The sequence below is a fragment of the Chelonoidis abingdonii genome, chromosome 21 (assembly GCF_003597395.2).
Source record: "Chelonoidis abingdonii isolate Lonesome George chromosome 21, CheloAbing_2.0, whole genome shotgun sequence".
Taxonomy (NCBI): Eukaryota; Metazoa; Chordata; order Testudines; family Testudinidae; genus Chelonoidis; species Chelonoidis abingdonii.
In genome coordinates, this window is record NC_133789.1 from 6,285,445 (window position 1) to 6,297,143 (window position 11,699).

Below are 11,699 nucleotides of genomic sequence, written 5' to 3' on the forward strand. Positions count from 1 at the left end.
ACCCAGGGGTTGAACTCAGGCTCAAACCTAACCCTCCTGATGTCTACAAATCGTACTAACCCAGGGCTTGGACCTAGGTTTCCCGGACAGGGATGGAAGGTCTGACCCTGAGTCAAGATGCGACCCAGGATAGCCCTATTACTTTGCAATGTAGATGCAGTCCCACTGGATTTGTGCTCTGGGAGTCCACCAAAAGTATCTAACAATTCTATGGGCTGAATTTCTTTGTCATTTGGACAGTCAAGTTTTACCACACTATCAAAAACCAAGGTCTAGAGCGGACACGTTTTGGAAGGGTGCTAGAAAGTCTTGGATATCAGTGATTGGTCTTGGGCCCGCACAATGCTGTGTAGATACAGGACTGTAGCCCCAGGTTAGTATCCAGGGTTCAACAATCCTAACCTGATGGTACAAACAAGCTCTAGCTGTAGGTTAACAAATCCAGGGTCTGCTCATTTGAGTTCTATTAACCATGGGCTTACACTGCAGTGTAGATATATCCACAGAGACCTCTGACAAAAGGGAAGCATAACGTTACTAAAGGAAAAAAGTAGAAAATAAAATAATTATAAACATTTCCAGCCTTTGTTTTGCATCATGAAGAAACATAAAAAGACAGATCACCTTTAAACATAAAATAGTGAAAGGTTCAAAATCAGACTGAACTTAAATCCGTGACCTCAAGTTCAAAACCAGGCTGAGAGTTGTGCAAGGAAAACTGTTCCTATAAATGGCCACTCATGAGCCCCTGGTTTGAATCCAGCCCATACTGGCCACTGGAGAGCCTGGGTTCAAATTTGAGGCAACTGCTGGGAGTTGCAGGGGCAGGCTCGAATCCAGCCCAAGATAGCTTGAGGCGGGATTTAGGGTTCCAATCCAGCCCAACACGGTGGATGAGGATCCCAGATTCAAATCCAGCCCAGGATCGTGGCTGTGGGGGTTGGGTTCGAATCCAGCCCCGGACAACTCCTTGAGGTCCCCTGTGCGTGAGGTAGGTTTGGGCCCCCCCCCCCCCACGGAGCTGTCCGAGGCTGGATTCGAACCTACCACCCCGGAAGTTACAGCTTCATCACGTGACTGCCAAGGTAGCTTCAGATACCACGTTGCAATAATCTCCAGGTCTGAAGGGGGAAAGAGTCAAGGTAACAACGACTCTCTAGCCTCCCCCTTGGCCAACTCTACGGTCCTTTGGCAGGCCATCAGGCAGCCAACCAATCAGAAGCCAGAGACGCCCCAAAGAAGCCAATCAGAAACTGGAGATATGATCACGTCGTCTCCGTTTCACGCAGACCGAATGTCCCGGATTTTGGTAGGCGGAGACTCATCCAGGAGGGCCAATAGAGAGAGCACGTTCTGCTCCCATGAGGCACCAGGGCAGGGCACGCTGCGTCGCGACGGCCAATGGGAGTGGAGGACGCTGAGGGGCATGGCAAGGTGAGCGGCGGGGCGGGGCTTGCTCTCCTCTCTGAAAGGGCTGCAGCGCCGGAGCTCGAGTGGGGGTTACCGGCTGCAGGTGAGGTGCCTGAGCTGCCTGCTGGGCCTCTGCTGCGGCTGCAGCCTGAGCCTGGCTCGCTAGGGCGGCCGCCTTCTCCTCTGACCTTCCTGGGTTGGGCCGGGGAGAGGGGAGGCAGGAAGGGGGGAAGTTGGGGAGGCAGGAAGGGGGGCACTTGAGGGGAGATGCCCCAGGAAGGGGCAGTTCGGGGAGGCAGGAAAGGGGCAGTTCGGGGGGGCGCGGGGCAGTTGAGGGGAGATGGGCCAGGAAAGGGGAAGTGGGGGGAGACAGGAAAGGGGGCAGTTGGGGAGATAGGGCAGTTGAGGGGAGATGGGGTGGGGAAGTTGGGGGGCAGGAAAGGGGGGAAGTTGGGGGGAGATGGGGGCAGTTGAGGGAGGCAGGGCCCCTTTACTGATTTGTTGCATTCTCTGTCTTATTAGGGTGTGTCCTGATTATGACAATAGATGTATTTAAAAAATGTAGTGACTGACAGTAACGGTGTGTTTTACAACTGGCATTGACAGGGAAAGCTATACCGTAACTTGTCCTCTGGTAAAGGTGCAACTTTAGGCTCCACCCCACCAGAATTCACCTCTTCCTGCTAACAGCTTGTTCTGTGCCCATAAGAGCTTTTAAATATGTTAGCTTTAAAACTTAATTCTAATCTAGGCAATCCCTTAGTTTATTCTTCCCATTTTGGCCCTCGTGGTGACTTTCCACAATTGTAGGTCACTCTTACTCATGCCACTCCATCTGTGTGGTTCTCTCTTGTTTCTGAGGGACTGACTTAATCCTTCTGTTGGCATTCATTTAAAGCCAGCCTTTTCTTTTAGTTTAGTTTATGATTGAATATTGGCAAAACCCTTTTGTGATTCTGTCTGAAGGACCCCAGGTAAAACTACAACAAACTTTGGCCAAGAGAGAGACTGAGTTGTAATTGAAGGGAGAATCAGGGGAAGGAAGCAGGGCAAGGATAGGGCACAGCAGTTAAATTTTGCATATAGTTCTCCTGGGGAGCGTATGTTGATCTGATGAGCATTCTACCAGAAAGAGTAACATGGGTTTGGGTATGTGTTGTTCCTTTTCAATGTGCTTTTGCTTTCTTCTCATTAGATCAGTCAAAATGCAGACTCCAGTGGCTCTCCTTGCTTCTCCATCTCTGGTAAGCAGTCATTTGTTTGCAGAGGAGTAATGCCCGGAGGCGGGGATGCAGCTATCATGGAGAATGAAGGCATTTCTGTTTAGAGCTGTAGTAAGAATGCTGTCCCAGACACCATTCTACTTGGGATATGTTATGGTGGATAACTTTCAGTCTAGACTCCTTGACTGGGGGAATCAAGGTCATCTGTGGTGTTGGTGAAGGGAGGGTGGATATCTTCTCAGTCTCAATGGGGTTGTATTGTTATGCAAATCCAGAGGCTGAGAAGATATGCTAACCCAGGGTAGGCAACCTATGGCATGTGTGCCGAAAGTGGCACATGAGTTGATTTTCCGTGGCACTCACACTGCCCAGGTTCTTGCCACTGGTCTAGGGGGCTCTGCATTTTAATTTTAAATTAAACGCTTCTTAAACGTTTTGAAACCTTATTTACTTTACATACAATAGTAGTTTACTTATATATATTATAGATGTATAGAAAGAGACCTTCTAAAACGGTTAAAATGTATTACTGGCACACAGAGTGATTAAATGAAGACTCAGCACACCACTTCTGAAAGGTTGCCAACCTATTGTGGCTAAGGGTACTGGCACCTCCACTCTTGATAGGATTCCTTCCTCCTTATAAATCCCTCAGTGTACAACACTGGCTCAAAACTCAAATTTAGTGGCACTTATTATACTTCAGTAGTGTCTTGTCCTTTAGATTATAGGTTATTGTTAGTCAACTAGCTTGAGTCCCTGAGACATGTACTTTCAAATTTTCAGTGGAGTTGAGGGTGATTCTTAATTTCTTGTTCCTGACAAAAGCTGTTCAAAGACCCTGACAGATGACTGTAACCTGTCTTCAACTCTAAGGAATGTGGAGGTGTCCCATTGTGAGTCAAATGTCTTTCTTTCACTTCAGTTCCGCTGCTGTTCCAGGGCTCTGGCAAGGCCGGTTTCCATTTCTGTACTGAGCAGGCCTGAGACTCTTACTGTACAGGTAAGACTAAAGAAAATTGCCCCTCACTGCTATAATTGGGTCTCTATTTTTAACATCTTGGGATGAAATGCCTCCTTGTTATGGGTGGCCCTGTCATTCATCACTAGCCAGATGTATGTGGGTTTGGACAATGAAGATACTGTTTATCTTCAGTGCCTGGTTCAGGTTACCAGCTTGACTTGCTGGTGATGCTGTACAGAGATTTGAAGTGTGGAAAAGAGAGGCCTGTACATTAAGGAATGGCTAGAGGTTGTACTATGGGTTGGAGTATTGCCCTACCAAGATGCTAAATGGCCTTTCAGCTGGACAAAGTTTGAATGCCCTTGCTGTACCTAAATAGAGCATAAAATGTAGACAGACACTTAATAAATGTATTCAGTTAAAATCATGTCGCTATTTGGCTTCTTCTCCCCACAGCCCTCTGGTGTTTCCCATCTACAGCTGGCTCACCGGGAGTTCCAGACGAGCACTACCTCTAGGGATATTGATACTGCTGCTAAGTTCATTGGTGCAGGTGCTGCCACAGTTGGGGTGGCTGGTTCAGGAGCAGGTATTGGAACTGTGTTTGGCAGCTTGATCATTGGCTATGCCAGGTAAGCAAACCACTGGCTTCAACTTTACTTCCCTGTTCCAGCAGTCGGTTGTGGAGGCCCTTTTTGTAAACACTCAGTCTTAGATGTTACAGGTCTGTCGCATCTTATGCGTATTTAACATACGCGATTTCAGCTTTACGTGATCGGCAAAAAAAAACAAGAGAAAAATAACAATTTAAATACTATTTCTGTAGTGCAGGCGATTCTGCCCGCCAGTCAATTCCAATGTAATTTTGACTATACGCAGTTTTAGCTTTACGTGCTAACCGCGGAACGGAACCCCTGCGTAAGATGAGACTCGCCTGTACTTATTTTGTAGGAAAAGGACATTGAAACTGACCATAGCAAACAGAAAAGTGGGAGGAGAGTAAGAAGGTGAATTTAGAACTGTAGTGTTCCAAACTGCAAGGAACGATTTATGAGGATCTTGCATTGTCATAGCATCTTTTATTCACACACATCCCACAGGCTTTACAGCTCACCTCTGCCTTTTCTCCTGAGCGTGCTGCATGCCCGCTTTTTCCCCTTAGCTCCCAGCGGCTCTTCCCCAAGCTGGGGAAGAGGTGGGGCCAGGGCAGGAATTTGGGGAAGCGGTCCAATGGGGCAGGGAGGGGGCGGAGTTGGGGCTGGACTTTGGGGAAAGGGTTGGAATGGGGTGGGGAAAGGAGGGGGGTGGGAGGGCGCGAGCACCCACCAGTGCTGGGAAAGTTGGTGCCTACGTAAAGAATGTCAATCACTTCCTTATTCTTTCAATGTGCTTACAACAACTTGATAGAACTTCACAGCTGCCTGCCATCACACAGAGGGTGCAATCCCATTAATGCTTGTAAGGAATTGCTGCCTGTCCAAATAATTCATTGGAGACCAACCTTCAGGGGCTTAGTGGATTGCACACAGACATGCTACGAAGCCGGGGAAATACCTTGAACTACTTCGGCTTTTTCTCACTAACTTATTTGCTCCAACTTAATGCATGTGTGTGTTCTGAGCCTCCCAATGCCATATCCACATTCATCTGTATCCACTGTTCTGTGGGATCCTGTCTTCAGGAGGCATAAGCTTACCTGAATCAGTGGCTTGTGGAATAGATTTGTTGTTGGCTTTTCTGACAAGGGAATCTGTTTTTTAATGTCTCCCTTACAGGAATCCCTCTCTCAAGCAGCAGCTCTTCTCCTACGCCATCCTGGGCTTTGCCCTGTCTGAGGCCATGGGACTCTTCTGTTTGATGGTGGCGTTCCTCATCCTGTTTGCTATGTGATAACCTCTGGGCCGACCCATAGCTTCCATCACTCTGTGTCCTCTCCGGGTTGAGTCTGCCTCCTTCACCAGAGCGTTCCAGATTTATAATTAAACAAAAACTTTTCTCCTAATAAACTAGTTTCAGACTCCTCCTTTCTCTCACTCAATATGGCCCAGTGCTGAGGCCTGGGATGTCCTTAAGGATTCACCTTCCGTAGTATACTGATAAAAGAAAGTAATCCTGTAGGATTTTTTAAAGATGACTCAAAAGAGAAAGAATGGGAGGCTGTGGGAGAAGGTAGCTATTGTAAATAAAGTGGCAAGATGAGTAAAGTTGGCTGGTTGCCACTAAATGACTTGAGTCTGCAGTTTTATACTACCATAATAGGGCCACTGGAGCTGATCGCATCCACAAATACAGTGGTCTTACACAAATCTACAAAGATCTCAAAAGATAGAGCAGATGTTGCCATATTAAAGCAGATAATTGCTTAAGCTGATATGAGAGCACCATTTTCTCATGTCAGTATCTTACTGTGGTGCCTTTCTTATGCAACATCTGAAACAGGCTGTCTTGAGATTCTCAGAAGGAGAATTTGAGCATATCTGGTAGTGGTAATTGAATGTGGTTAAGGTATCTTCCATCATAGAAGAAGTTCCAACAACACATGCCTTATGTGTTTAACTTCCCTGTTGTGTTAGAGAAATGGGGTGGGCCAAAGGTCAGGGTTTAAAAGGGCTGTCATCAACCAACCCTCCGTGGGTTCTTTGCATCAGCTTTTGGTAAGCAGTAACGTAAAGTGGTACCAATTAAGGTTTATTTTTCCACTCATAAAGGCTTTTGAAAACTCTGATGTGATGTCACTGATATTCAGACATGAATACATGGCTTTTACTTCCTCAGCAGCTGTGCATGACTGGCAGTGTTATAACAGAGATTGGAACAGAGGAAAGCACCAAGGCTCTAACACGTTCCAAATCAACTCAAACTTCTGCTGGCATTTCTGCTGGAGAGAAAGTTATGATCTTAATAAAAAAATTGGAAGATCATAGTTCTGTTGAAATCTTACCTGGTTCTCTGCTTCTGATAAATTAATTCTAAAACAACTGTTGGTAAATTAAAGCCCTTGTTGAAGTTCTAGCCATGACCTTTGCTGACAATGTGAATTTTCAAATGGATTGTACTAATAACTAGGGTGCTTTCTCATTACTTACCTACTGGAGTAGCCTTATGAGGCAAACAGTAACATGGAGTCAGAAGGAATCCCAAGACTCCCCTGTAGGAGTAAGAAAGTACCCTCAGGAGGAAGGGATTGTGTTGGAGAAAATGACTTACTTGAATCTCAAGAGTATTCCAGGTTGAATGTTGTTGGCCAAATACACATACGTGAATGTGAAAGGACTATGCTATTTTAAGTATGGTGACTTCTGTGCCCTGGTGTTTAGCCAGTTAGGGGCATTCTCCTTGCACAGCTGGAACTGTTTTGTGTACATGGTCATGTGCCATAGCTAAGGCTCTACAGTTGTATTTCCTAGGCAACTGCTGTATTAAGTGAGCTAAAACTCACATCATACAATGAGCCTTGTCCTGTATTTCCTATCTTACACAAGCTCAGTATCTATCTTTTCTGAGGAAAGTGATTATGTTGGGAGCAAGTACCTGTGTAGAGAGAGGAGGAATCTGGGCCAAATAACATTGTGTGAAATCCCAATAAAGAGGAAGGTGGGGGAAAGGATTTGGAATGTATGTAACTTGTCCTGAGATAGGTAGCTGTTGTGAACTGTTTTGAGGATGTACATAGTTCTGCTGGACAGGATCAGTGTACATGGAGCAGGATCAACTACTTTTTAAATGAAAAGACTCTTGGGACCTAGATCCTTTAAGGTATTTAGACACCTAACTCTTACTTCAGTGGAGATAAGGTGCATCAGTACCTCTGAGGATCTGGTTTGTTTATAGGTGTGGTTTCTTAACATGCTGGACTAACCCCCACTCAAGGCTGGCCTTGAGCATAAATAAAGGAAGCAGCCATGTAGTACTCTACAATCATCCCACGTGAGCCTGGCAGCTCCCTCTTTTCCTCTCTGGCAGTAGGAAAGATGGGAGTGGCAATAACACATCCACTGGTGCCTTTATCTTTTTCCATAGGGCCACAGAGGCCCTCACGTGGAGAAGGGACTTGCATTAGGGGTCTCCCACATCCTGGTTGAGTACCCTATCCACTAGGCTAAAGGTTATAAGGGAGCACCTCCTCCTGGCTGTTTTGTTTGGGGCTTCACATGTGACTTAGGGGGCCAAACACCTATCTTCCAATCCCCAGGTTTGAGACTCACTAGCAGTAACAGATTTAAAGGTGGCAATTTTGCAACAGAAAAGCTTCAAAAACAGACTCCAGTGAGAAACTGCTGAACTTGAATTAATATGCAAACTAGATACCATCAATTTAGGTTTGAATAGAGACTGGGAATGGCTGAGCCATTACACACATTGAATCTATTTCCCTGTGTTAAGTGTCCTCACACCTTCTTGTCAAACTGTCTGTAATCCGCTATCTTGATTATCACTACAAAAATTTTTTCTCTTAATTAATTAGCCTCTTAGAGTTGGTAGGGCAACTCCCACCTTTTCATGTTCTCTGTATGTATATATATCTCCTTACTATATGTTCCATTCTATGAATCCAATGAAGTGGGCTGTAGCCCACGAAAGCTTATGCTCAAATCAATTTGTTAGTCTCTAAGGTGCCACAAGTCCTCCTGTTCTAGTAGCAGGATCGGCAGCTATCTCTGTGAGAGGGGTGAGGGTTTAGCACACACCCCTCTCAGCTTCTTCCTGTAGTCTCCTGTAAGGTGCCTCTGTCTCCCCATTCATTGTATAGGGAGCCTAGGCACCTAACTCAGGCTTTGTGGATGATAGTGCTATTCCTGTGATTTTCTGGGTGCCTAAAAGTCAGGGGGTGTGATGCTGAGCATTGTGGCTCATATGTCCCTGTGTGGATCCCATCCCCTCGAGCCTATCTAAGGGCAATGCTTGCATTTATTGCAGTGTAGTTGTAGCTGCATCCCAGGATATTTGAGAGATGAAATGGGTGAGGTAATAAATTTAATTGGAACGACTTCAGTTGGTGAGAGAGGCAAGCTTTTGGTTTATGATAGACTTACATTGTCTCAATGGTGCCTGCTTCACAGGGTCTGCCTGCCTGGTGAGTGCAGACTCTATATATAAGGATAGACCTTAACACCAGACCAGCAAGTGGCTTGCTGGGGCCTCTGCATGCAATGTGCCTACTCTGAAGTGAGTTTGCTAGTTTAATGAAAGGCTGTATATACATCAGGATCTTAGAAAGCCCGAAAACATATCCAGCTTTAGTACCCAGTTACAATGAAACAACTTGGGGTCAGATATTGTTGCTTGTTTGATCTGGCCTCTTCCAGTGTTTAGAATTCTATCCATGAGGGGAAAAGTGATTAGCCACTTAGCCATCAGTCAAGTAATGAGACAGAAGCACAGAGTAGAATCGCCATCAGCTTATTAGACTCTTTGATATTTTTCCATTTGTAATCTAAATTTCAAGTTTACCCTTAGCACTAGGAATCAGGAAAAGCTGTGGAATAACTGGACCTTACAAGGGGATAACCTAGAACAGGGGCTGCTGTGGCAAATTGTCACGAGCCCTAAAGCTAGGTACAACATACATAAAAACACAGCAGAGGTCCTTTCATCTTAGGATAAACTGTTGGGGGTCACCCCAGAGCAGGGGGTGCACAATGACCCCCTGATCTACATTGGCAGAGATCCAAGGACAGGTGAGTCTGCCTAATCTCAGCTCCCAAATTGTGAATCATAGCTCTTGAGGGCTCCCCTTTCCTCTTCTATAAAATTTGTACAGATGTTTCTAAACCTGTTTATTTTCTATGCACTTTTTTTATTTAAGGTCCCACTGCCAGGTCACACTCCCCCCCTTCCCGCCCCTCTCTGTTGGTATAATTGTAAATAAAAGGCCACACATTGCTTAAGGGTATGTTAAAGCATAGATTGCTGGGAGGGGTGTAGTCTCTCTGGGTTGCTCCTTTCTAGTAGAGAAATGAGTAACTGCAGACTGCACTTTGGCCTTCCCTGGCCTTTGTGACTCACTAAATTAATTTTAAATTACTTATTACATTTGACTTTTCCTGGCAGAGATCTCTTTTGCACTGATTTGTGACTAACAACTTTTTTATTTTTCCAGGTCATTGATTTTCCTTTCTGTGCCCCTCGAAGAGGAATTATTCTTAGTCAATTGTGGCTTCGTAGTATTGTTGCCTCTTTTTGACCGAAGTGGTTAGCCAAAATTTGGGATCCTATAAGTTGTTTCCATAAGGAGAAATTGATGATAGTTATTTCTTTGATGCAATCCTGTTTATTTCCAAAAATGTACACCGTCCTGTTTCCTTGAACACAGGAGGAATCAAACAGGAGACAGTTTCTTTGCTCACAGTTCCAAGCCTCTTTCAGTCAGCAATCAGCCCAACAAGTTCTCTCTCTAGGCTTTTTCTCAGGGCCTTGCTCCCCATTCTTGCTCTGGCTGTATCCTTGGCTTTCTTGGCCGTGGCCTGCCACTGTATCTGCTTTATTGCTTCTGCCTCTGTCTCAGGGCTGGTCTACACTAGAAAATTAAATCAACCCAGCTACATCCCTCGGGTGTGAAAAATCCACACTTCTGAATGATGTAGTTAAGCCGACCCAACCCACTGTGTAGACAGTGCTAGGTTGCTGGAACAATTCGTCTGTCGCCTAGCTACCACCTCTCAGGAAGATGGGTTTACAACAATGACAGGAAAACCCCTCCTTTCATTGTAGTGTCTACACTGAAGTGCTACAGCTATGACACTGTCTTGTTTTTAAGTGTAGACATAGCCTCATATGCACCCCATTCCCTTTCCCCAGTGAGTACTCAGCCCCTGCATTTGCTATATAAGTGCCTGGGAAACCCTTGAGCCTGCATGTCATAACTTGCACTCAGCCTTGCCCTGTGGGTCTGTGTTTTGAGCTTTGGTCTCTACTGTTTTGGCTGTTGCTAAACAAAGTGGCATTTAATTGATCCCTCATTTACCTTGAATGGAAGGGTGGCTGTTACACTGGAAAGTTTTAATGGGGTTTAACCAAACCCATAATTATTATTATTGTGTGAGGAAAGCTCACCAAATATTTCCAACTTGTAACTACTGCCAAGTATATACATTTGAGGTCATTTGTTGTTCAAGTTCTATATATTGATTTAAAAGAACGTAACTGTTAAATTCCAGCAGTAGGCTGAGTCCTAAGGTCTATTCAAAGTTCTGTCACTGTCTTGCTGCCTGACCTCAGGTAAGATTTTCATGTCCTATGCCTCAATTTCCCATGTATTAGAGGGGTAGCTGTGTTAGTCTTTATCCACTAAAACAATGAGGAGTCCAGTGGCACCTTAAAGACTAACAGATTTATTTGGACATAAGCTTTCGTGGATAAAAAACCCGCCTGAAGAAGTGGGTTTTTAACCCATGAACGTTTATGCCCAAATAAATCTATTAGTCTTTAAGGTGCCACTGGACTACTCGTTGTTTTTGTCAATCTCCCATCTCTGTGAACTGAGTATGATAATGCTTTATATTTCAGAGAAGATTTGAGGTTTAATTAATGTTTGTAAAGGGCTGTAAAATTCTAGGATAAAGATAGGATCATTGCCTTCGGGAGTGGTGAAAACACAGCATGATTGTAGCCAGGAGAGCATCATGGCAAGAGACTGACAAAACATTACTGAATGCACAGTCACTCTCTAAATGTCTTCATGCTGTGATTAGAGAGACATTCCAAGGTGGCTGAGGTAATACTTTTTATCGAAGAAGAGCTGTGTGTGGCTCAAAAGCCTGTCTCTCTCACACATTGGTCCAATAAAAAAGTATTTCCTGACCCACCTTGTCTCACTAATCTCCTGGGACCCACATGGTTATACCTACACTGCATGCATTCAGGCTGTGATGCAATGTGGTGACATCCTGAATGCCATCACACTGCAACATCGTCACCTTCCACAAAAAGTATAAGCTGAGGACAACGCAGTTTGCAAAGCAGGATGACCAGACAGCAAGTGTGAAAAACTGGGATTGGGGGGGGGGGGGGGGGTAGCACGAGCCTGTATAAGAAAAAGACCCCAAAATGTGGACTGTATCTATAAAATCAGGACATCTGGTCATCCTAGTGCAAAGGTCACA

The 11,699-nt window shown here is 45.1% G+C and overlaps 1 protein-coding gene across 1 annotated transcript; it reads left to right on the forward strand.

Moving 5' to 3' along the window:
• The first annotated feature begins 1,294 nt into the window (after positions 1-1,294).
• Positions 1,295-5,603, forward strand: ATP5MC1 (ATP synthase membrane subunit c locus 1). The gene is made up of 5 exons (XM_032791456.2): positions 1,295-1,434; positions 2,606-2,654; positions 3,559-3,636; positions 4,054-4,229; positions 5,373-5,603. The coding sequence occupies exons 1-5, from the start codon at positions 1,295-1,297 to the stop codon at positions 5,485-5,487; spliced, it is 558 nt and encodes a 185-aa protein (XP_032647347.2). The 3' UTR covers positions 5,488-5,603.
• The last annotated feature ends 6,096 nt before the right edge of the window (positions 5,604-11,699 follow it).

Coding starts and splice junctions, on each gene's coding strand:
- ATP5MC1 (XM_032791456.2), top strand. CDS start 1,295: ATGTCCCGGATTTTGGTAGGCGGAGACTCATCCAGGAGGGCCAATAGA. Junction 1,435..2,605: donor ACGCTGAGGGGCATGGCAAG/GTGAGCGGCGGG, acceptor TCTTCTCATTAG/ATCAGTCAAAATGCAGACTC. Junction 3,637..4,053: donor CTGAGACTCTTACTGTACAG/GTAAGACTAAAG, acceptor TTCTCCCCACAG/CCCTCTGGTGTTTCCCATCT.